The sequence below is a fragment of the Blennius ocellaris genome (assembly GCF_963422515.1).
Source record: "Blennius ocellaris genome assembly, chromosome: 22".
NCBI classification, from domain to species: Eukaryota; Metazoa; Chordata; class Actinopteri; order Blenniiformes; family Blenniidae; genus Blennius; species Blennius ocellaris.
Genome location: NC_137671.1, coordinates 5,721,005 through 5,746,256, shown reverse-complemented (window position 1 = coordinate 5,746,256; position 25,252 = coordinate 5,721,005). Strand labels below are relative to the sequence as shown.

The 25,252-nt window shown below is 44.0% G+C and overlaps 1 protein-coding gene across 1 annotated transcript in view; it reads left to right on the top strand.

Annotated features, from left to right (window-relative positions):
• Positions 1 to 10,928: 10,928 nt before the first annotated feature.
• The window catches only part of syn3 (synapsin III), a gene marked incomplete at both ends in the record, with an annotated part of 82,218 nt that continues 67,894 nt past the window's right edge, over positions 10,929 to 25,252 (top strand). The window contains 2 exons of the mRNA XM_080518165.1: positions 10,929 to 11,395; positions 19,289 to 19,346. Of these exons, the coding sequence (XP_080374291.1) occupies positions 10,929 to 11,395; positions 19,289 to 19,346 (525 nt within the window). The remainder of the gene's footprint in view (positions 11,396 to 19,288; positions 19,347 to 25,252) is intronic.

The following is a 25,252-nucleotide window of genomic DNA, read 5'->3' as shown; positions in this document are numbered from 1 at the left end:
TTATTATTTATCGACACTCTACAATATTATTTATTTACTATAATAAACATCTCCTGCTCAGTCGGTGCTTAAACATCAGAAAACGACTGTATCTAAGTGTAGTGAGTCATTTTCAGTGTTTTTTCTATAACAAGTTGTTTATTAGGATATATATATATATTAGTTTTTGTTCCCACAGTGCTTTGTTTCAGGGTTGTGCACAGATCTTTCTGGGTCACGGTTGACAAATTGGTAGTACTTTCATCAGTTGGCTATATTAAAGGTCCCATATTCTGCAGTTTTTCAACAATTTCACTTAGTTTTCAGAGATCCAACGTCATTGTATTCAAACTGTATTTCCCCAAATCCAACCTTGGTCTTGAATACCAGCCAGTCTAAAAGTCCCTCGACTGAGCTCTACAGAGAACAGGCTGTTTCTGTGTCTTTAAATGCTAATGAGCCGTGTTTGTCTATACCTACTCCATGTCTGTTTGACTTCAGTTTCACCACTCTTTGGTTTTTAGTCTGGATTTGGTTTGGGTCATTGACCCCCAGTTGGAATGTTCAGTTTAGAATAATTTAGGCTATCATTGCGAGTCTATAAGATGTTTAGTGTGATGTTGTCTTTTTTTTTCTGTAATGGCTCTCTGAAGCTTTCTGAAAATTATACGTAGAACAATTTTCATTGTATGTCTTGGGTTGTGTTGTCTTATTTTAATTCTATGTGCATATCTGGCTCATTTTCAAAAAGACCCTCCTGGCTAAAATGATTAAAAAAGACTAAAAGTGCTAAAAACCAGAAAAAATATTCTTAAGAAGAGGATCGGTTTGATAAAAAAAAAAAGTAGATAAAATGCTAAGAATGAACAAAAGGTCAAATGTCAAAATGGCGAAAACAACCAAGCTTTGAGCTTCATTGGCTAAAAAGGTTAAAAATAAAATGGCACGTGGCTCCTGCGAAACTTGTGAATGGTAAGACCAAAGAGTTTAAACCGCGACGACAGATACCGTGGCGGTGAGTGTGTGGCCGCCCTCAATATCCAATCCTGTCCATCACCAATCAGAGCAGATTCGACCACATGAGCCATTGTTGCTGTTTGAGAACAGAGTGACATCCATCCTCTCAACAGTGTCTGACACCGACGCCACGCTTCAGAAAAAAAAATAAACCCCAATGAAATATTAATGGTGTAATCGGGGGGGCAGGCACAAACGCTCCGTCCACAACCAGTTATCTCCTCTCCACCCAGCAGGTGTTCCGCAGCAGGAAAGACTTTGCTGCAGCCGCTAATGATCCTTGATTTCGGGCTCCACCATGAATCTCAAAGTGCCGCTGACCTTTTTTTTTTTTTTTTTTTGTCCTTAACGAGCCAGTTTCCACTCGGCCGGTTGGTGACCGCAGTGTAGAAGCAAATGTGTAGTATAGTGACGGGCCGCTCTGCTCTGAGTGAATCAATAAGATGGAAATGATTCATCAACAGCCGGCGAGTCGTAGCTGAGATTTGAAAGGAGAGGATGGCGTGTCGTGAGTAGGGTCACGGGCCGGCTGCCGTAAGTTAAGAGAGCAGGAGACGCAAAGCAGATCAAACAGAAGGATGAATAGAAATTCTTTATTCATCTCAGAAAAAGGGTGGAGATGATGTTTTTTTTTGTTATTGTTAAAACACAAAATCATGGTGGTTAATTTTTCAGTTAAATTTCATGTGTGTTTGTCACAGAGGTATAATAGAGCTCCTACTTTCAAAGTAAAAGCCTCTGAAGTATTAATGCTTGGATCGAATTTGCTGCAAAAATCAAATTTCTTTTTTCTTTTTTCATTACCGTGAGGTTACACATATTTTATCCAGTGACTCGTGCCAGATTCTTGCGGTTACACTTGCATACTTTTTCCGGAAACAATGTGCATGCGCACTAACTGCAAAGCCACTGGTGATGACGTAAGTTGGACGCTAATGTCGCAGTGCCTGAGAGGTTTGCCAAAAATTGTCCAGATTTTTAGGCAGATGAGAAGGAAAAGTGCCATAAATGCATCTTACGCTGCAGTTTTTTTCCCTCCAGAAGTCATGGAACCTTTTCCTCCTGTCTAATTGTATTTATTTGTGTGTGTGTGCGCGTGTGTGAATGTTAAAACTACTAATTTGGTGTTAACTTTCTTGCACATCAGTCAAAAGAGCTCAGAGCATTTTTTTTTTTTGCCGTTAATGCTTTTAATACGTTGTTGCTGGAGGGAAAGCTGCGACTGAGCCTCGCTGACTGATTGTCTGCAGTGAAGTGGCCGTGCAGTGACTTGGCTTGTGACTCCTCGTCGCACCAGCCTGTCGCCGCCGCTTCTACTGCTGGAGACAGACTCAGTATAAAAAAATAAAAAAATAAATAAAATAAAAAGGAAAAGCCAGACTGCGGTCCGGCTTTGCGTTGGCCGAGCGACTTGCCCGCTACTGCAGGCTATTATGTCTGCAAGGTAGTTTCAGCTGTATTTCACAGTTGAAAAATGTCTGCATCTCTTAGGGGAGGTTTACACAATGGTCACGGCAGCCCCGTTGGCCCAAAACGTAGTGCGCCGTGGGATTTTGGGGCATTCTGAGGAAGGTCTTACATGTTTTTCACGTTCTATCAAGGCTTTCTGCGGATGAAATGTGGACGTTTAACTCGTTTATGCCACCAAAAAGTGAAGATAATCATTGTATCCTGAGACTTTTGCTGTGTGCGTACATACCTGTTGATTTCTGGCACAGCTTGTAGAAGGTGTCCTGTCGTTGATCGCTCAGACCCGAATTGACGCGACGCGTCGGGCCCACAAACCGTCACACGCCGGGACGAGCCGCGATTGAACGTGATGAAACGGCGACCATACACCGCAGCTTTGCTGTGAAAGCCGTGGCGAAGCGCGGCGCGGCGGGATAAACCGCGAAGCAACCGCGATGGAAAGCGCACTAAACGTCACTTCCCGTTTACCTTCCCGTCCCACTACGGAACCGCCTCCAAGTGGTCGCCGTGGCGACGTTTAAAAAATCCGGCACGGCGCCCACGGCAATCATCCCGTTTTTATCCACGGCCGTCGTGGCTGCCGGGAACATCGTGTAAACGTACCCTGAGCACGTTCGTGTCATTTTAAATCTCTTTGAGCTTCTTCCTTCACATCCTCAGCCACGTGTTGCAACACAAGGAAACTCAGAATATTTCCTTGCACTGACCCGTTTAATATTCCGCATTATGAATAGCGGTTGTCAAGACTTTAATGGAGCGTTTTGGCCGGAGCATTAATGTTGACGTTATCAATCTGCAGTGTCGATTTGGTTGGAGGAAGCTTCCCCGCATGATGTTTGCCCTCTCAGTGCACTCCCGGCAGCGATAGTGAGACGGTGGGAGAGTGCTCGGCACGCAGCGGTGAGTCATAATGTTAACATCACCGTGCCCTGAAAATGTGGGAGCGGAGTGTTACTTCACGGCGCTGCCGCCCCGCGTGTAGGACTCAAAGTAAAATGAGGCGTGGGACTGCAGCAACACTGTTTTGTTGTTGCGGTCTGAAAGTCCTACAACTGCAAAGTACAAATATATTTAGGAGTGTGTGTGCAGCAGTGTCTGCGAGGAGATGCTTTATGTCAAGAGTGAAAAAGAAATCGCTATGGTTCGAAGCTCAAGTCGATGTGGTCTCGGCCAAACCTGGGAAAGACTGAATAATAACTTGCAAGTAATGACAGTTCATCCTTTCTTCTTTGTTTTGGTGCTAATAGGAAAGAATACATCATAAAAAAAACTCTACATTTCATGGAACAGCACCCTTAAAATAACAAAATAAAGATAGCAAAATAAGCAAAGTAAAAGCATCGTGCACTTGCCTTTCTCAATTTAGTGGTAAATCAGCTGAAACGTGAAATCCTCTGTTTTTTTCACCAGTTCACGCTCGCAGTTTGTTGGAGAGCCTGTTGACGTGACGTTTGAACTATAAGTGCATCGTTTATGCATTTTCGTTTCAGAAAAGTTTCAAGGTTTTTGTTTGTTAAGCCAGAAAATAAAGAACTGGGATCCCAATTTCAACCAATTCGTCGATGCTTAGTCACAATTAGCCGTTTCATCACCCTTCTACAACATTAGTGTTGCAAAACTAGAGTGTTTTATTTTTCCTTTTTATACATTTCACAGTTTTTGTGCAATGTAAGCAACTTCTGCTTCGACAGCAAAAACGACAACAAAGTAAGAACATAATTACACCTTAAAAACCCTATTAAAATCTGAAAAAGTAACAATTGTAGAATTTGAGAAAAGGACTGATACATGCTTGGACACAGAAAGACTATAAATAAATATACACAGCACCAGCCACAGATGGTTTCTGTTTTATTTTAGTTTTAATTCTGCCATTAATTAAGATAAATGTTGGTTCATCGGCACAATAGTCTGGAAAGAGTAGCAGTTTCTATTTTTAACCAAAACAACAGATTTCGATGTGAAGATGTAAAAGCTCTGGACAATAACAAGACAGATTTTATTACAGGAGCCTGGAGGCAGGAGCGCTGTGGAGGAGATTTGTGGAAATTAAAAAGGATCAGACAAACTGAAACAGGCTGGGTATGTTATGCAGCCATATGCCCTTTTAGAGTTCCAAGTTTTTAGATATTTTTCTTGCTTCCTGCTGAAATCTTGCGGGAAGCCAATCGAAGGCGAAGTAGCAGGAGCCAGGGCAGAGATTTGGACCACAACAAACAGCCTCGATTCCCAGGAATCCTCCACCAACAGCCATCTTTCTTCAAGTCCCACACGGTTATTAATAATTCCCCCAGAATGCCTCAGGGCAGGTTAGAGCCACCCCCTCCCTCCGCTCCCACCTCTCCTCAGCTGGATTCCGCGTCGCTCTGACTGGAGTCGGGCCGGCGACTCTCTGCCCCGACGGGTTACAACACCGGCCTCTGAACTCAGACTGTCATGAATAATAAAAAAAAAAACGCGTCGGGCTGGCCGGCGTGACTCGCTTTACTCCGCCGAGATGTGAGGAGATTGCTTTAGGATCGCGCTACCCCGAGCACTGCAGGAGCGTTTGATAGTGAAGAGCGTAGGCAGGTATTGCTTCAGGTTAACTGGACTGGACTGGTTTTACATGCTAAATAGGGGCAGAGACATATAAAGTCTTCCAACGCGTTTCAAATGAAGACTAGAAAAGCTTCATGTTCATATGGTAATATTTTGGAAGCGATGTCTGTTTACATGCTTCAAGTGGCTCTGGGTTCACTTGCAAGTAATCTAAGGTCTGGACCACGGACTGTGAAAGCGTCAGGTACTGTCCAGCCGACCGAGAGAGAGGAGGTGACGTAGAGCACAGGGCATTTTGGGTCGTAAACAAACAAAGCTATCAGCGCAAATATGAAGAAGCAGACACTCGGGGCGCATTCACACCAGCCCTGCTTGTTCCAGACCAGAGTTCTTTTCAGGGACTTAATGGACAGTCCGCTTCGGCTGCATGGCACGCGTGATCGCTCCCCTGAACTCTGACCCGAAAGAAAAAAAACGTGAATCTGAAGAAGCATACACAGAAAGAAAAAGTTCGAAAATATCTGTTGGGCAGTGGAGTCGTGAGGAAGGAGCTCATTAATATCTGGTTTGAAGACGATACACTGCGGTTGCTTGCGGCTATCTTTTAGCCGCAAGCTAATTAGCCCCTGTAGTCTCCACTGGCTCAATCAAGCTGGGTTCCTACTTCATCATGCTTTACTTCCTCTCTGGTCAGAGTTCGATAACGCTCCCAAAACAAACAGCTGTTGTGATGGCGTGACTTTGTCCAGACGGTTTGTCTGCTGTCAAAATGCAGTGTGAAAGCAAACCATACAAACAAAAGCAATTTTCCCTGATGATGCAGAACAAACCTTGGACACACAAATAATACCTTTAGCAGGAACGCAAGTGGAAAGTATGAAGGGGGGGGGGATCATAGAGTAATAGTGCCACAATCACTATTAAACTTAAACATTATAGTTTTTATTTGTTGTGGCACACGTCATACATGCTGAAAGGATTTCCCCTCTTTTGCCATTTTATACATTTTATTTTCGCCTCTTTCACAATTCATAGAGAGATTTCACTTTGACGTGGTGAGGTTCAGATTTTCAAGTTAGGTAAACCTTAAAAACCTTAGAAATTCCAACCTCTTACTCCTGAGTAACGTTTGAGAATGCAAAGATCCGATAGCACTCAGTGTGGCGCCGTGCAGGGGTGTATCTGAAGAAGATTACATAGCACTACCGCATGTCCTTCACCCCTTCAGTCAGGATGTTAATCAGACTGTGTGATGTGTGAATTCACAGCACAGCCACCCAGAATATTTAATAGATTTGACAGATTCACACGCAGGAAGGAGCTGCTGTCTTTTTACACCCCGTCTTCATTAATTACAAGCATTCTTTTAAATATATATATGAAAAAATTAAATGGACTGTTTGCGTCAGCGGGGGTCGAAGAGTGCGGTGTGACATTATCCGGCTCTTCCCCATCATTATACAGCCTGTGATTACCGCTGAGCCAAAGTCTTGTTTGCTGTGGGAGTCTAAAGACTTCTCTAATATTTCCTTCACGCGCTGTTTGTGGTCCCACTCATTGGCTGCCAATCATCCGGAGTGTAGTCTGGAAAATCGTGTTGCATAACGAACGGTTTGATAGCGATCCCCCAGCAGCCTCTTTAAAACGAAACGCATTAATGAAAGCGTGTGATTGTACGCCGAGTCACTCGGCCCGTCTGGATCAAACCGCCGCCATCGACCTTCTCTTATTCCTTAGCAAACTCTAATCTGCATGGTTGTTCACCAGGTCGGCTCTAAAGCAGCAGGAGGTTTCTGTGAGGACACACCGAGGCGAAGCCTTTGAGGGTTTAATAGCTTGGAGCGCCGAAAGAAAGCAGCTTATGGGGTGTTGAGAAAGTGGAGGATGTGCCAAGTGTGTAAAGATAGTGATTTCCAGCAGACAGCAGTCCAACGGATGGAGGAGTTTCAAAGGGGAGGGAAGCCGGCGATTGTAATTGTCAGTGTTTGTTGTTTCCCCGACATTGCCGTAATTTGACGTGAGCCTCGCTGGCTTGCCCAGTAGGAGCTCCGTGGTGCGCCTCCCGGGAGGCCATCTTGCCTCTCCTGCGTTGCGTTATCCCTCGTGACAACAAGCATCTTTCTCGCTGGAACGCCTTCGGGTGAAAACACTGAGAACGAGTGGATGACTCAGATATTATTCTGCATGTTGTCAACACATCCCAGGCAAGGATAAATAATTAAGAAGTGAGTCAACTTGGACGGTATATTGAAGGCGAAATCGTACGCGTTATACCGTGTCTCCACTTGCGATGGATGACGACGGGAACAAAGTTAAAGATGGATGAAAGAACCTGAATCTGTTTGGAGAAGATTTCAATGATCCAATTCAAAGCTGGAAATAAAATCCAAGTTTGTGCTCCAGTTCCTGTTTACATGAGGATTTCTTGTCAAATCAGTTGACTTTTGTTGCATTTTTGCATTTTGACTCCCTAAAATCCGCCTCCAGAGTCCAGAACAGTTTGCACTCGTGTCTCCCGTGCGAGCCGCCGGAGCTGTTAATCCTTCTGTGCGAGTCGATCGACAACAATAAGGCCCCGTTTACACGTTTTCAAGTGAAAAGGTAAAACGTTCCTTGAATTTTTTGGTGTCTGTTTACACGACAACAGTGTTCGGAGCCACTGAAAATACAAGTTTGGCTCGCGAGATGGAACTTTTCTAAAACGCTATGTCTCCATGGAAACGGGGGGGGGGACGCAACTTTTCTGAAATACTGCTGTTGTGGATGTGCATCATGGGACTTGGAAGTTTTACAGTTGACAGTCATCTGTAAGAACAATCCAATGTCTTCGTCTATCTGTACATATATCCCTGTACTCGCCATTGTTAATGTTTATAGCATTTTGATCTCCATGTGGTTGTGTGTGGTTTCACTGGTTTCATCTTTTGCTTTTAAAGTGTTTTTGCGGCTCACTTTTCTTAAATTTACCTTTGTCTTTAACAAAGTGTACATTTACTAACACTGCGTCGTCATCACGACCCCAGATTTTTACCGGTATATCAAGAAGTGTGGACAAATATTGAAATCTATAGCTATAATGTGTACAAAGACTTGTGACATGTGTATTGACTGTTCCTGAGTCGTGTTTTGAGCAGCGGGGAGATCACAAAATCACCTACCAACATGACAAAACACATTATTACTCGGAACATGACGTAAATGAATGTTATTAACAAGCGTGAAAGAAGTTGAAGAGGCATTGGGATCGTCTGTAAAAGTTTGGACTTTGTGTGAGTCTGTGAGGAAACCTGTGAGGAACAGCTCGTAGATTCTAAACGGGCCACTGCAGGAATTAAATGTGATCATACTGATACTAACAGGTCGCTTTGGAACTCAAGTTATTCACACGAGAAGTGAAACATCCTGGTTTTTGTGTGGGGAGAGCTACGACACTGCTGTACGGCTGCAAAGAGGAATCAAACTTCTCAGATGTCCTCTGATCCGAGTGTTGCCTCCAGATGATCAGACGGACGCGTCAACGTTTCTCTCCGCGCAAAGACGCCTGGATAGCGACGCGAACTTGTCGAGATGAAACATTTACCCAGCATCCTCTGCCTCCTGCTGCGGGCTTGTTACACTCTCCTCCCCCTCCAACAAAAAGCGGCACACGAATTCAGCCGAGACAAGAGTTAGAAATGCACTTTTATCTCATCCGAGCTCCATTTACTATGAGAGCAGCCTAGTTTTAATCAGGTTTCGGGGTTTAACCCTCCACACACACACACACACACACACACACACACACACACTACCACCCCCAGCCCCATCCTGCTTGCGTGTTTACTTCACTGCAGTTTGATAGCTAATCTGTTTGAATGTCTCATCTCTGCCACACTGGGTTTCATGTGTTATATAACCGTTTTCTCTCTCCCAACGGGTGCTTTCTGTCGCTGCACAAAGAAATGAGCTGAATCTCATCCAACTTTGCATCACCACTGCTGTGTCACTGAATGTGTCGTGCTTTCTACCCCCCCTCACCCTGCGTAACTTCATCTTATGCAAATCAGGTGCGACAGATTCATTCAGAAGTCAGTGCAGAACGCCCTTTTCAGCGTCGGCTCGTGTTTGACAGTTTCGGAAATGTGTTTTTCCATCCGAGTCTTTTCACTTGACATTCAGTATTTATTTACCTTGAGCATGATTTAAAAAAAAAAAAAAAAAGTAAAAAAGGTCATATTTTTAAACCGCCGCCTCAAAATCCTGCGCCTACATACAGCAGGCTAATAACTGATGATTGGCAGAACTAAAACTCTCAAGAATAATCGTCATAATCCAGACTAAAAATAACATCCTGTTGACCCCAAGCAGGAGGACTGGAAGAATGAAGTCGATTAAGCTCTGAACAAACACAGCCTCCTCTATTTTGTATTTCATGATGTGCGGAAGAAATCATGACATTTGAAACAACAGGAAAACTTGCTCAAATCAGGGTTTATATATGTTTTCTCACCACATATTTGCTGAATGAGCAAAAAAAAAAAAAAAAGCCTTTAAATGTAAAATGTATTTTGTGGATTTATTGTGACATAATTTAAATATTCTGCTTCAAGATGCTTCAAGATAAGTTGTATTTTCATTATCTGGCAGATCTTTAGTATTTCTGTGTGTTACTGAGAAGCTTGTGTTAAAAACGTGTGACATACTGAGTCTTAGGCCCCATTTACATGACAAACCTACATTCAAGATTTGAGGTTATATTAATATCGATATATATAGAATATTATATTATTTTTTTATTGTTACTATTCTACAATCTTCTCATTTATGTGACGATTCCATCTGCTCTATCATTTCCCCTTACCGGGTTACAGAACTGTGGATTGTTTATTAATATAGTAAACGTTTAGTGTAAGTAGCGCGGTCAATATTACACGTTTGGCCAAGAATAAACTACAGACGACTGCGATGACAAGTGTATGAGCTATTTTTGGTAATTTTCTTGATGCTATAAAATCTCTAGGTCTTATAGCCATGAGATCAACAATTGTTTTAAAAGATATACCAACAAGTCCTAAAATGGTTTGTTAATAAATCAAAGCATAACATGAAGAATCAGCTTTAAAAATGAAATGCTTGTCTTGTGTTTTTAACTGAGTTGGACTAATGTCTGTCTGCACGGTGGAGTCTGGGGGTGCTTCCGAATACTTCCTCGTTTCTCCTTTCGTTTCTACTGATGAGACTCATTATTAGGTTCACCTGTTGCTTGTTAAGGCAAATGGATGATCAGCCAATCACATGTCAGCAACTCCGGAGCTTTAAGGCCCTCTGGTGAAGGAGTGCTGGAGTTCTGACACAGTATGAGAATGAAAAGTGGTTTGAGTGGCTTAGGTTCAGACATGTTGATTAGAAATGACACAAAAAAAACATGAAATGCTTACATTGTGAGTATATTTACCAAAAAGCACAAAACCCACATTCTGTTTCTGAGATTATGATTGTTTTGTATGAAGTTTAAAATGTGGTAATCCACAATGTCACTGAAGGTCTCTGACTTCTTTCCAAAACTTCAGTTTATTTTAACTGTTTCTGGTCCATTGGAAGTGAAGTTATTCATCTTTTGATAATCACTTCCTTTTCACATATTTTTGGAGGATTTTCCAGTAAAATGGAAAATATCTTCCAAAGACTTTGTTTTGTGGAGTATGAAGTTATGAATTAAGGCCCCTGCACTCTCCATAATCCTGTGTAGTAATGTCAATAACTGGACATTGAAACATTGTCGTTCCATATCGCTGTGCTCCTGTTTTGATTATCTTGTTGCTGTATGTTCGGTGTTTTTGAGGTTAGATGATGAGACTTTGTTTCCTCTGCAGGACTTCCGGCGTTCTCCCTCCCCCCCCCCCCCACCTCCTCTGGCCTGACCGACCCACCAGCCCGTCGCCATGAACTATCTCCGCCGGCGCCTGTCGGACAGCAGCTTTGTGGCCAACCTCCCCAACGGCTACATGATGGATCTGCAGAGGCCGACCCCTCCGGGCTCGTCCACTTCCTCGCCGGCCTCCCCGGCCACAGAGAGGCGGCAGCCGCCCAGCATCCCCATCCAGACCCAGACCCAAGGTCAGGGTTCGGGTTCGGGGTCGGGGTCGGGGTCGGGGTCGGGATCCGGCTCGGGCCTGGGCCTGGGCTCGGCCGCCGGCTCGGCACCTGGGAGCTTCCTCAGCTCGTTCTCCAGCGTGGTGAAGAGCGCGCAGATGGCCCAGAACGTCGCCGCCGCCGCACACGCCAAATCTGCTGCTGCGGCGGCGGCGGCCACCGCCGAAGGCGCCCCCGCTGGGGCCGGTCAACCCGCTAAGCCTCTGATCCGCAAGCCCAAGATCCTGCTGGTGGTTGATGATCTGCACACAGACTGGTGAGTGGAAGACGTCGGGCTTTCAGCCCCGCTGCTCCGAGTACAAGTCGTGAAAGTAACTAGTAGTAACTATGAATACAAGGGCTGAAATACAGAATCCTGATGCAGCAGGGGAGTATCCAGGGTTTTGAAATGTTCAAGGAGTTCACTCATATAGTGCATTTCCACTTATTTGATCAAACAGGAGGTGCAGCTGCTCAGGGTTCGGGTCTTGCTCAAGGACACTTTGACTTATGTACAGACGTGGAACCTGCAACCTCCCGAGTTCTATGAACTTGAGCCACAGCCACCGTCATGTCTTTTAATCACAGTGGGGTGTTTAGGTTCACAGTGCACTAAAATAGATTTAATTACATCGTCGGGCAGCCACGCAGCAGTTGTCAGGTTATAATTGAAACGGCTTTGCAGAACGGGTATCGTTGCGATGGTGAGACATTACGATGCCATTCAAAAGTTGGGAGAACTCCCGGGTAAACGATAGAAAGCAAACAAACTGCATACCGGTCCTTTCAGACGTTAAGCTGCTGAAGCAATGGATGATTAATGTACAGTGGCAAAGATGGTGGCTGGAACTCGTTTCTTATTGTTCAAGTGATGCCAGCATGAGGCTGTGGAAATGACACCAAACTCTGAAATAAAAACAAGAAAAACAATGCTTTTTCACTTGGAACATTGTCATGTGAGCACGGCCTGGCTGCTGCCACCGACACTTCTCATTGTTGGGCGTTAAATTTAGCTCCGATTTCACACTTCTTTTTTTTTTTCTCTCACTTCTGAAAAGACTTGAGACGTCGCACTGTCGATTTTCAAAGTCCTTGACTTTCGCAGGTTCGCAGCCTCACAGGCCAGAATCGTCATGGTAACGGGAGGAAAGCCCTTTTTGCTGTGGAGACGATTGAAAGATAAATGAGCTCTAATGAGAGGACGTGGGTTCGTCTCGCGGCGGCGTGCGCACGCGTGAATGCGAGGGGCCGCTCGCCGCCGAGGGATTGATTCCCAGCGCCGCTGCAGTCGGGACGCGCTGCAGCCAGTTTATCATGTTTGTCTCCCGGATCGATAAACCGCTCTTCCATTTCATGAATTGTTATTCTGTTGCCTGACATTTGCTGGTAGATCGACCTCGCCGAGGCCGTTATTAGCCTTTAGAAGCCCTTTGAATTTATCTACAGAATTAGAGGCGATCATTACCGGCGGAGGCCGCCGGCTCAAAATGATGGCTGAATTCAACCCCCCCCCCCCCCCCCCCCCCCACTGGCAGCCGAGTCAAAAGAGCCAAGATTGCTCGGTTCTCTGTAATCCGGCCGGCTGAAATCCCAAAGGGGCTCGTTCCTCTTCACACCCCGGTGTTTCTGAAATAAGTCGTCGGGGGATCATGAGTCCTCCGAGGGAACGTGCTCGCTCTCGACGGGACTGAAGGAGGTTTTATTTATTTACATCAGGGGGTCTGCGACCTCCAGGACCTAAAGAGCCGTTTCTCTCACTTTACACTAAACACTATACCTCTGGAGCGACAAAACATGTTTAACCATTAAAATGGAAATGATGAAAAGCTCAAATTTTGTCTATATGTCTGAAGTTACAAAGGTACATTTACAGCCATTTTAATGTATTTCTTTATTTAGTTTTAGCTTTGTTTTGACATTTATTTTTGAAGTATAGCAGATGTGTTATTAAAACTTTAAGTAATTTTATATATTTAGCTTAAAGTTTTACCTTTTTGTAGCCAATATTTTTTCTTTTTTGTGTTTAAAATAGTTGAAGCTACTTTTCTAAGTTGGCTATTTAACATTTGTCTTTAGCTGATTTTTCTGCTCACGCTCACTTTCAGTTTTGAGTTCAAATGTGTCATTTTTTTATGTGTTTTGGCTTTTTTAAAAGCATTTTTGAAGCCACTTTTGAATCACTTTTAGCATTTTATTAGACATTTTAGACGGCACAAAAATTAATTTGAGACCAACAATGCATGTATTATAAAATACATTTTAAAATAAAAATCCTATGCTTTTGTGAAGTCTTCAATGAATCACTGCAGAGGGGCTAAAGGGACACATGTGGCTGCAGGTTCCAGACACTTTCAAGTAAAAAGCATTTTTGCATTTTGATTTTCATCGTTCTTGTTCAAATACTTGCACATGAGCTGAACTATTTAAAATTTTTATGCTTTTAGTGTTTGACACATGTAGTATAATTGTACATTAATCATATCGAGTATTACTACTACTCGCATTCATATACCAAAGTATTGATATTTTGTTTTCCATTTTGTAACGATGAACATTTTAATATTTTTGTGTTTTCAGGTATAGTATTGAATTCACTTTAATGTGGAGGCATGCATAGCTGGTCTTTGTATACGAGTGCCATATAAGTTAAGGTTATGATTTTCTTGTGTTGTAATATTCACCTATAGTGTAATGAAAATGTAGAGAGTATACTGAGATTTTAAAACTTAGACATTTGGTTTTTTTGTTTGGTTTTTTTTCCCTTTCTACTTTTTCCCCTTCTCCTCTCTAACCGGTTATCCACAGGGTGTCACTGCAGCCTCAGTGAGCCCCTGCTCACAATCAATTCTCTGGATGTTTGACTGTTTCTGTGTGAGAGAAGCGAGAGCTTTGACCAGCAGATGGAGATCTCTGATCGGCTGTGGATTCCCTCTGCTGCGCCACACTTGTAGCTCTGACATTTAAAGGCTTGATATTTCATCTGTGAGCAGATCTGCTCACAGATATACAGATGCAGATATTTTGGTTGCTGCTTAGGAACAAAAATGGTATATCTATTTACTTTATATTATGATATGAGTGAAGTAATACTGCATGTGTTTAATGTAGAATATATAGTATGTTTGAATAATTCATGATCAACTCATGAATCATATGTCTATACAAATAAATGTGATAAATACTCATAATTAAAAATTCAATTTACCCTTCAGCCTCTGACTAAAAACAGATATGAGAAAAATATTTGTACAGGTTTAACCATACCCAAAGTGTTGACATTTACAAAATGCAGCATTGCAGCCAAAAAAGCTCAATAAAGAGAACGGCTCATAAATATTGTATGTTTTATTTAAAAGGAGCTGGAGAAAGTGGTGATTGTCAGTGTAACGTTGTGTATTCCCACCATGCCTCTGTGACTCAGGGTTCAGGTACAGCAGCAGCGGAACACGTAATGCTGACTCAGTCGCACATAAAACCTGTAAAAAAGGTAAATATTTGGCTGCTGCTTGGACAACGTGAGAGAGAGAGGGAGGGGGGGGGAGAGAGGGAGAATGTTTGTTCAAGACGCTACAAACCAAACTGGATATTCTAAATGTTGAATTCAAGTCTGTGTTTAGTCTTAAAACTTCATGTAATTTGTTTTTTCCGTTCATCAACATTGATTAAAGGAAACGGCAGCTGGACTTGTGACTGATGGATTAACTTTACTCTTCTAATAAGTCACAAAAAAGTGAAACTGTCAACAAAAGCTAAAACTCCCATTGCTAAAAAAAAATTATGTACAGGTTAAACAAAATAAAAGAGCCAAAATACCATGCTAAACCGACACTGGAACTGCTAACAAAGTCATAAGAAAAACTCGATAATAAAATGCTAAAATGGTGACGATATCTTGCACAGCGAGATTATCATGTTGTCAGGTTTCAGATGAATTTTATTTGAGAGGTGGTTAAAATGTCTTCCTCAGTTGTAGCTGGGGATTACAGACCTCAGACTGTGTGAAATATGACGACGGCCTCATTTCCACCTCTGTATTGAGCTCGACGACTACACGGTATATTGTTTGGACCATCGGTGTCACATTATGAGTTCAAATGCAGTCTTGTCTTTAAAATTCACTAAAATGCTGTTGCACACGAAGAAAACCAGTACATGAAACCACCGGCGTGGTTTTCTGGTGTGATTTTTGGTTGTCGACCGGCTTTTTCTTGAAGTTCGGCTGTGATGTCAGACGGGTTGCCCATCAGGTTGATCGGCCCTTCTGACTGGTAGCGTGTCCGTCCATCCCCCCCCTCCCCGGGCTGAATCTGCTCCCGGGGGGCATTCCAGCGGAGAGGCTGGGGTCTCTGGGGAAACCCTGCTCTGCCCTGACAGGCTTGGCCTCCAGCAATGACTGATGCACAATAGCGGTACACAGCACTGAGAGCATCACTGCAACCACCAACAATCCCTTCCCTTTCTGTCTCCATGTCTCTCCCTCTATTGGAGGGTGAGGCGCAACGCGGTTTGCCAAGTAGCCGTCAGTCTGTTTGCTCTGGGTTCAGAGTGATTTGAGCATCTGATTGCTCAATACGTCCCGGCTCTGGCGAAAGAATTCCCTCCTCCGTGTACGTCGGGACTCCGAGACCCACCGGTTTGCCCCGGGCCATATGAAGAAGGTTTTAATTTCATGTTTTGTCTGGAGAAGAAGCGGGGAGCCCACACACTGGCAAGAAGAGGCTTAACATCCTCTCGGCATTCGTTAATCCAGGCTGCGTCTCGCGCGGAGGGCAAAAGTTGAGAAACAGACTGCAAGAGGCAGCAGGCCAATTATAGAAGTTTGTATAGTTTTAAAAAGATTGTAAAAGGCAACAATGGTAAAGAACGTTAATGTTGAAGCCGAATAATATTTTTCTCAAACGTTGGCCTCCATAGCTACACAAACCGACGTCCCCCCTCGTCGTTTTCTGTCGAATTCCTTAATGTCTGTTTGCATTTTGAAATGTAAAGAAGCTGGAGCTCCGCTGCTGTGCTTCTGCCACGGGAAATGAGACTTGCATTGAGGTCCTGCTTCAAGAAACTCCCAACAAAAAGCCTTCTGCAAACACAGACTTTCAAAATCTTATTGTAGTCAGTCCTAAAACACCCAACAAAATGAGCACAATACAAGCTAATTTGCTTAATATTTAAAGTAATACTTTGCATTGTGTCTAGTTGGACTACCATTGCACCTAACCACACCTTACTGTGAGACCAACACACCCACTGTAGGGCATATTTGCTATTCAAGCACTGAATGGGTACATTGTCTGTCTGAAACCAGCAAAGATACTACAGGGAAAACAAGAGAAACTGGTATGATTCCAAAAACATTTGTGGTTATATCGTCCGCTCTTACAGAAACTTGATGCTTTGTGTCTCGGCTTGATGTAATGAGTGAGTTAGGTACAAGTGGAATTTGATAAGCAGCTTCATTGTCTCTGATTACATGGGAGGAGAACCGGAGCTCGACGTGGCCGACATGCTCGTTTTTTCATCTGTGATTGAGTGAGAGGATGTCTCTTTATTTCATTCAACATTGCTGTTCGCTCTGGTAGAGAACAGTTCAGCTTTGCACGTGAATAAAAAAAAAAAAAAAAAGCACCCATTAATATTACCTCAACCAATTAGCCAACGAAAAACTGATCACACTTGATTAATCCCCTTGTTGAAATTCTCTTTTTCCACATTTATCCATTCTCGTTCCAGGATGAGGCAAGCCACATTAAAGCTGGTTGGGGGTCACTTGCTCACTTGCCCAGGGACCCAGAATGGTGACCCGGCCACTGTGGGATTCAAACTAGCAAACTCTCAAGTTGACATTTGACCCATTCTATGATGAGGAGCGTTGGGCTGCCATTATGGCATCTGGGCAGCGGTACTCGAGACCTACCATGATAACCCACACGAGCCCAAATGATCTTTTTTTTTTCATTCTTAAAAAGTATCCCGTTCACACAGCGCCATGATAATTACTCAAAACAATGTAGTGTATATGCCTGGCCTTTAGGCGGCGCTGTAACTCTGCCACAGAAATGCACCAAAAATGGAGAAAACTTGCAAATATCCTCGTATCTGAAGACTCTTTGCCTTATTAAACCACATATATTTGGGTTAGTGTCCGTAGCTTGTGCAGCACAAACCCGGAGGACGTAGTCGGCCATTTTTGTTAAGCGACATCACGGAGAGGGTCACGAGGTCATCAGATTGTAGAAGTTGGGCGATGACGATCAGTTTTGAGTAAATGTGCATCTCGCCCATCCACAGGCCAAAGCCAAGGAGGAGTTTTCAAACTCCTCCACCCTGGAGACAGTTTTCTAAACAACCGTATATTCAGGCTCCACATGAAGTGGCGCCGTCGTGTGGGCAGGGCCAGAGTTCAGTTCACTTTCATAAAAATATGTGGCATTTATATAAGCAATCTATTCAAGGCTGTGGGTACCAAACTGAAGATGGTGGATTGCATACAAATAGAAGAGAGATTGGTTTTAAACACATACGTGACTCAGACGCCTCCTATTAATGGTACACAATGGAAGGAACATATTCTCATGGTAAAAAAAAAAAAAAGGGGGGGGAGAAGGAATTCAGACTCATGGTGTTTATGTAGTGGGTGTGTGTGCGATTGAGAGATGGAAAGCCCAGGCCTCTATTGCGGTGCCGAATGTTTACATTTGAACACATGTCAAACTCTTGTTCAAGCCGGAGAGCCCGGCGGATCGTAAATAAACCCATCGCCCAAACGTGACGACATGTTTTGCGATGCCTTGAAACGCACACCAGCCTGCAGGCTCCGGGCCTGACTGACGGCGGGGCATCGCCCCTTCAGTATGTAGGTCAGTCACGCTGAAGATTCATGGCTTCCAAAATTGCAGAGAATGAGACGGCGAGCGACCAACAGCTGGGAGACGTTAAGAGCAAGACCCTCCTCAGCGGCCATAATGAACGTTAATGAACGGACCGTAAAGGACAGATGTGGGCAGATGAAAAACAGAGGGGTACAAGCTGAGGAGGAGGAGGAACGAGGCTCCGTGATTATTAGTGTAAATGTGTTTTTCGAAAGTCCCGAACAGCCTGTCGCCGTACCCCGAGGCGTTGGGCACGTCGCCTTCCACGGATTACCAGCCTGCGAGGGGGGTTGAGGGTCCAACGCCGAGTTCTTGTCTCACAGACGATGAAACGGACAACATTTCACAGTTTCTCGGTTACGACTTTTTGTTCTCCATTCTCAGTGGCCCACAATCCGCCACCGCGGCAATGATCCGTTCGTGAAATTTTACGGTTAGCAGGCTCTTTTTCAATGGTTCCACATGCATTCGGGGGATGGGCAAAGATGAGCGCGTGAAACATTTGTCAACCAAACGGCATTCCTTTCCAGTTGCAATCATGTCACACCTGGATATTAGTTTTCCGGGCCATCGATCATGTCTATAAAGAGATCTCGTGTTTTCTGTAGTTTTTTTTTCTTCCCGTTTCCACACATTTTCAAAGTGTCCTGCCCGTCTCAAACATGTGACTTTTTTTCTTTATTCGCCACATTGTCGCAGCACAAACGAGACGATATGAGGGCAGAGTTGAGATATTATGACTTTGCATTTTGAGTCACAGGAAACAGCCTGGTTTCGACTGGAACAGCATGTTGGCGTCGCCGAACAGCCAATAAACGGGTTTTACTGCGTTGTGTGCACTTAAATTGGGCAAACAGCAAAATGCCATCATGTCAACCTTCCACTGAGGGTTTGCTGCATACGAACTGATGTTTTAAAAGACAATCTTTATCTTACTCTTGGGATTCTGTTGACTTGGAGCCCTACAAGGTCAGATTCTGTCATCATGGAAAATGTGAGTCATTATTATTACCCCCCCCCCCCCACTCCCAAGGTATTCTGGATGGTCAGTTGAAATTTAAGCTCCCCCTCATTCAAATAAGCGAAAGAAGATATTTTAAGGTTGTTCTGCTCGGGAAGAATCCACATGTCAAAGCACACACACGACCTGAAGAGTCAGTCGAGTCGGCCCCATGCAACGTGGTTATTTTTACCCGTTTAATCTCATTTCGTGGCCGATTTGTTATGACTACAACCTAAATAAAATGACGCTTTGGTGATTGAAAAGCATTCTTTTACCAAGTTTGTCTCTCATTTCTTCGCAGGGCCAAGTATTTCCGGGGAAAGAAGCTGAACGGGGAGTACGAGATCCGAGTGGAGCAGGTACGGTATTTTCTCCAAAGACTTTCTGTCCAGTTAAAATTAACGGGTTCAACTATTCAGAAACGGCCTGCAGTCTTGGGATTGCTTCAGTTGTGTGAGATTTATGAGAATCTTATCAAAAGGTAAACAATGAAGCGAGTGATTATCTATGCAATGCATTATAGTTGAAAGTATGTAAAACAATATGCAGAGCGATGTATTTATACGTCTAGACTGGAGTATTTCCAGTGTGTATAGTTAGTGATACATGTGCATGTCGTTGGGGCCGGGGTCTGCCTTTGAAATGAAGTGGTGGGTTTTATGGGAGAAGGAAAAAGGGAGAACAAGAAGCTTGAGCGGTGATTTTATAGCCCGTTTTCTCCGCTCTGCATCTTGTGGTCACCTACGGTTCTGGGACGAGGGAAGGAGCTGGACCAAGTGAAAGACGAGTGCTGTGGTTCCCGTTATGTGAACAGTTTTTCAGTAATGACAAATACTGAAAGTACACATTTCATCCGTGCATCTTCTATATTGGTTTATACAGGTCAGAGCGCCTTTCCCACTGAAACACATTGACACCGTGCAAACCTGAGTTTTATCCGACGGACTGGCTTCCACATGTACGACTCGTAGTTTGATTCCTCGATCTCACCCTGTCCATGTGTGGAAATATACTTGAGCAAATCATTAAAAAAACGCCCTTGACAAAAACACTGAACCCAAAATTGTCAGCCATTGGAGATTGAACAGGAGTGAGTAAATGGGTGAAAGTGAAAAAACAGAGTGCAGGTGGTGACAATGAGTGGAGCCCGTTTCCCATTTATACAGCGTATGACAAAAGATGTGGGTGTATATGCCGTTTTCAAAAGTTATTTTTTTCATTAAAATGGTCAGCATATAATGAAATTATACAGTGAACTTTGCAGAAATGATTTGCACTGAGAAGCAACAGACTTTTTCCAACATCAGCCTAAAGAGAAAAACGCAGTAAAAAATATATTTTAAACATTTTGTCATTCATTCTAAAAAACAAAAAAAAAAGAAACGTCATGGCAAAGCAACATTTTTGGTGTCTTATGGCGTCATGGTGGCTAAATCTTCCGTTAGCAACTCAAAGTTCAGCGACGGCTTCAACTGACCTACTTGGACGCTGCCCGGCTCCCCCGGTCTTTCCCAGAAAGCCCTCCGCATTGACGATAACAAATCAGCCGCTAATTGCCTTCAGCAGCCAGCCGGCTCTTCTTTGGCTGTTTTTCGCACTTCGCTGGGAGCCCGGGGTCGGAGGGAAACCCGATCTCTGTGTGAAAAGTTAGCGACGCGCCGCAATATACCCCTCTTTGGATGTGACGATAAAAGCCGGGAGGCCCATTGCACTTTCTCCTTAATTTCTGAAAATCCCGCCCTTGTTGGATTTAAACCTCTTGCCAACTCAATCATATTGACAATTTTCTATATTGACGCCAAATACTTAAGATTGTTTGAACTCAGAGCAAATGCACGTCCACCGTGCTCCCTGAAACTATCCAAAGTGGTGCCGTCAAGCCCCGAACCTTCATCACTCCGGTCTGCTTCCCTTTCTGCCATATAAGGTCCCGTCTTCAGAGCCACCACGTCACGTGATGCTGCGGAGAAGCGGCCTGGTGCCAGGCTGTATTAAAGAGAATGATGAAGGGTGAGCGGCTCGGATGTGCCATCTATCGCCGAGGCCCGCCCTGCCACCTCCACCTTCGCCAGCCGCCGCCCTCAAAGCGGATTGGAGCCCATTATCGTGGATTATTCCCTCTTATTTACATGGTCCACTTTGAAGTTACATTTGGAAGCCGCCCGAGGGCCCGTGTCCACCGGCGAACTCTTCAGATTTATTTTACCACTCAACAGATGCCGCCGCTGGTGGTTTCTTTGTGCTTTTAAGTGACTAATAAAAACAAGCTCGAAGCCCCCCTTTTTTCTTTTTTTTTTTTTTCCTTAACAAAATCACAGCACGTGTTCAGTAGCAGTCAACAGCGTTTTATGTGCTCGAAACCTCTGTGTGGTTTCATCAGTGTCACGGTACAATCTGCGGCTTGCCCATGAGATTTGTCATGTTGAATGTAACCGTCTTCAGGGCCAAATATGAAAAGGGCTGTAATGCAGCGGACATGCGTGCAGCTGGGAGTCGTCCAGACATTTCTCTCGCTCTGTGTCTGTTAATCCCGAGCGGGCCGAAAAGCAGAGCTAATGTGCCGTCGCACCAGGTCAGTGCTCGTATATCAGGCGCCTCGCACGCGCCGAAATGGTGAGATTGAGAAAAATGTTCAGGGAAAGTGAGTTATGTCAGTTTCTTCTCGTCGATCCTCCTGCCATTTTAACATGTTAACGGGAAGAAGCGCTGTGCATCAACTGTTTAAGGCTGTATTAGTGACTTTTGTAGTGAACCTCAGTTTGACGAGAAGCAAGGTATTGATTTTCACAAGGAAGCATGTATACAGTAAATACAAGCTCATGATCCCGGCTGGCAGTGGGTGAAGACACGGGTCAGGTCGCCAGTCCATCACGGAGCGAATATAAATGGGAGAGGGCTATTTCACAATAGTTGACAATTTGCTGCAAGCTCATTTTGATCAAACGTTGCGGCAGGACGAGTCGCTGCCACCTCAAGGATTCATTCAATAAATTTAAATTTCATACGGCAGAAGAAACAAAATTATAAACTGGTGCCTCGAATTGTAACCCTCGCCTCTTAAAGAGGCAGCAACACAGAATGATTTAATGATTTGATTATGATTTGATCATTTGATGACTTAAGATTTTGAAGGAAATGTGCATCACATCGTCTCCAAAGCGATACTGCCTGTTGCTCATTTTCATTCACTCTTTTTACCATCTTTAAACGGTTACGTCACTTTTGAAACGCACACCCAAAACGCAATGAAAGTTTTCAATTTTCACTTAAACTGTGAACTGGGCCTGAATCTGTTAAAAATGCTGTTAAAATAAGGTCAATGGCTAAACGAGGCCAAAACAAAAACAAGGTGACATTGCTAAATGGATAAAACTGTTAAAAAAAAAATCTATCAACAGTCATAATTGTATTTTTTCCTTTTCTTTCATAAATGCAACAGATTTTATAAATATGGCAAGGCTTTGTTAGGTTTTACAATTTGTTATATTCATTTTGAAAGTTCTCTCTCCCCATTCTGATTAATGGACTAAACACGCTGTGGGAATCCTCAGGCACTATAGAAGATCAGATTGAACAGAAAACTCATATTTTTGTATTCTTTTAAGGAATTCCTTTATTTAAAAAAAACAAAACTTTATCCAAACTCCTCATTTGTAACTGTAAAATTGTTTTTCATCGAGAACTTGCATAGTCTTATTTCTAACCTGCATGTGTTTATATCCCCTCTCTGGAGGTCGCTAATGCTAATGTGGCCCACTGACTCGACTGATTAGTTATCTGAGCACATATACCCGTGGGGAATCTGTGCACTCGCTCAGAGGAGCGCTGCTTTCTGCAGGTCTTGGGAGTTTAGGGGATTATGCTTCGAATACAATACCTTTTGTGTGCGTTTGAAGTACCCTGCAGCCCGCTGGCAGTGCCGAGCCGAAGGAAGGAGTCATCTGACTTCTTCCAGCCTCACTTGTCACCGTGTCCGTCGGCATTACTGAAAGGTACGACTTTTAAATGTCTGAATTCCAAAACCGTCCGACAGCCGCAGTGGGAGTTGATCAACAAAGCCAACCAGCAGCTGCCCGACAAACAGCCCCGTTTACTATCCACCAGTCATAAACACTGCAATTTACACAATTGGACAAATTAAACAGAACTGAAGAGGTCTGTTATTTGTGAAGGAACAAGGGGGCAGTCCTCTGGTGCTGCCGGCCCATGTGTGTTTGGGTTGTGCGGTGCAACATCTGCTCAGCAGGAGTATGGCTTCAGTGCCGTCGTCGCTCCTTCCTGCAGCAGTCATGACTTCCCAAGTCGCCCGTTTGTCACCCACACTCTTTGCCTCACCCGGAACGTGCTCAGCTTGCTGATGATCGTCCTCTCCGTTACTGGCTGCAGATGTTTCAGCAGTCCAGCTGCTCTCGTGACTCCTGTTGCTCCATGGATTCCTTCTCTTGTCGAAGGTGGAAGTGATTAGCAGCAAATACTTCTCCGTGGTGCATACGAAGAGTTGGCGCTCAATCGCATCAGTGTGGGATTCAAACGAGTTTGTCAAGAATAACAAAACGCTCGGTTGTGGTCAATGTGAGAGTGTCTGCCCTGCAACTGCCGAATCAAATCACTTCAATCTGTCTACTCTGGACCGTTCTATCGATAGAATTATGTCTAATTCAGGGTTGAACTGAATTCAACAATCTGCAGGCGATTTCTTAATCGGGCTCTGAGATTTTCAAAGTCAGATGTTCACACATCAAAGAAACCTGTAATAAGATACCTTCTGCTATGAAGAGCAAATCTGGAAAAGTGGATTTACTGGTTAATTAAGAGATCAGGTAGAGCGCTAGAACCTTTCTTAATGGTTATTCTCAATTAGCTCAAAGGTTAAAGGGTTATGGACGACTGCTTTTTCATTAATGTTTTTGTTTGCTTAACACAGAAAATCCCATGCAACCAGACAAAGTTGTTTGTTTGTTTTTTTACTACTAGACCAAAGAGTTTTCCCACTATTCTACTTATAACCCAAACAAAAGTCACCTTAACCTCTGTGATGTGTGTCTCAATCTAAAAATACTCGACAAGATTCCAGATGAGCCGCCGTCGACTGGGGAGTTTAGAGAGCTGCCCGCCCCTTCACATGACCTCACACTGAGGCGAGAGTTCATTTAATACAGCAGGAATTGATGACACCTGCCTGCAAATTGCTCCTCTGCACTCCTAATGTTGGGTTAGGGTTCACCCTCACCCTTCTGCCACAGTGCCGTTTGTCTAGAGATTCTCTTAAAGCAGAAAGTCCTGCTTGTTCACTTTTTCTATAAATATGAGTTTTTTTCCTATTTTTACTTAAGGTAGGTTCAGTTTCCCTGAACATGCACATAATCATAAGCCTCCTGTCACCCAAACCGCTGCTCCGGCTGGCGTTTTTGCTTCAAACCCTCTCTTTCTTCAGCCTGGCTGCAGGTTGGGAAGAATCAACCCTGGAGGCAGTGGCCTCATGTATCACTTCCTGTTTTCCTTTCCCAGGGCAAGAGCTGCACCGAGACAAGTGTCTGAATGTGTTACCCTGATGGTAACCATGGCGCCGTGAAAAGCCTCCTGTCCTGGCTTCTGGGCCTGTGCCCTGCAACCAGCCACTTCATCCATTACGGCCCAATGACAAGCGGCTGTTGAAACTCCTCTCACCCAGAACCGGCCAATCGGCGATTGCTCGGCCTTTTTTATGTAGCCAGAAAAGCGCTGCCCACTTGCTGGATTTATCAGGTCGTGGTAAAAAGTCATCGTAGCCCCCCCCCCCCCCCCATTGTGTTTGGGAAGGGATTTGTTTCGAATGGAGGAGCCAGTGGTTGTAAGCATTTCCGTGTATCGAGGAGTCTTTTTCTGTGCCGAGCGCACAGATGTTTCTTTCAGGTGGTTTGGTATCAGTAGAAGAGCAGCCAAGTGCGTGTCATTGAGTGGCGCCTCGCCGTCCTTTAAATACGATTATGGCATTTACTCGCCCCCCTGCTTCTTCCTCGAACAAAACAATAAAAAAAAAAGAGGTGGGTGAGGTTTTTTTTTTCCCCCTCATATCTTCCCAAACCCCCCCCCCCCCCTTTGCTTTTGTTACGTTGGTAGATTATTTTAAAAGCCAGCTCACTCCCCCATGCAGAGTTTACATGGACCACGGCACCGGATGAAAGCGAAATTATCTCCGAGGGAATATTGCTGATAATATTCCCTTCTTATGTTAGATGAAAGCCCATGTAAAGCAGGCTTACGGTCCTCAATGACGATCACGGCG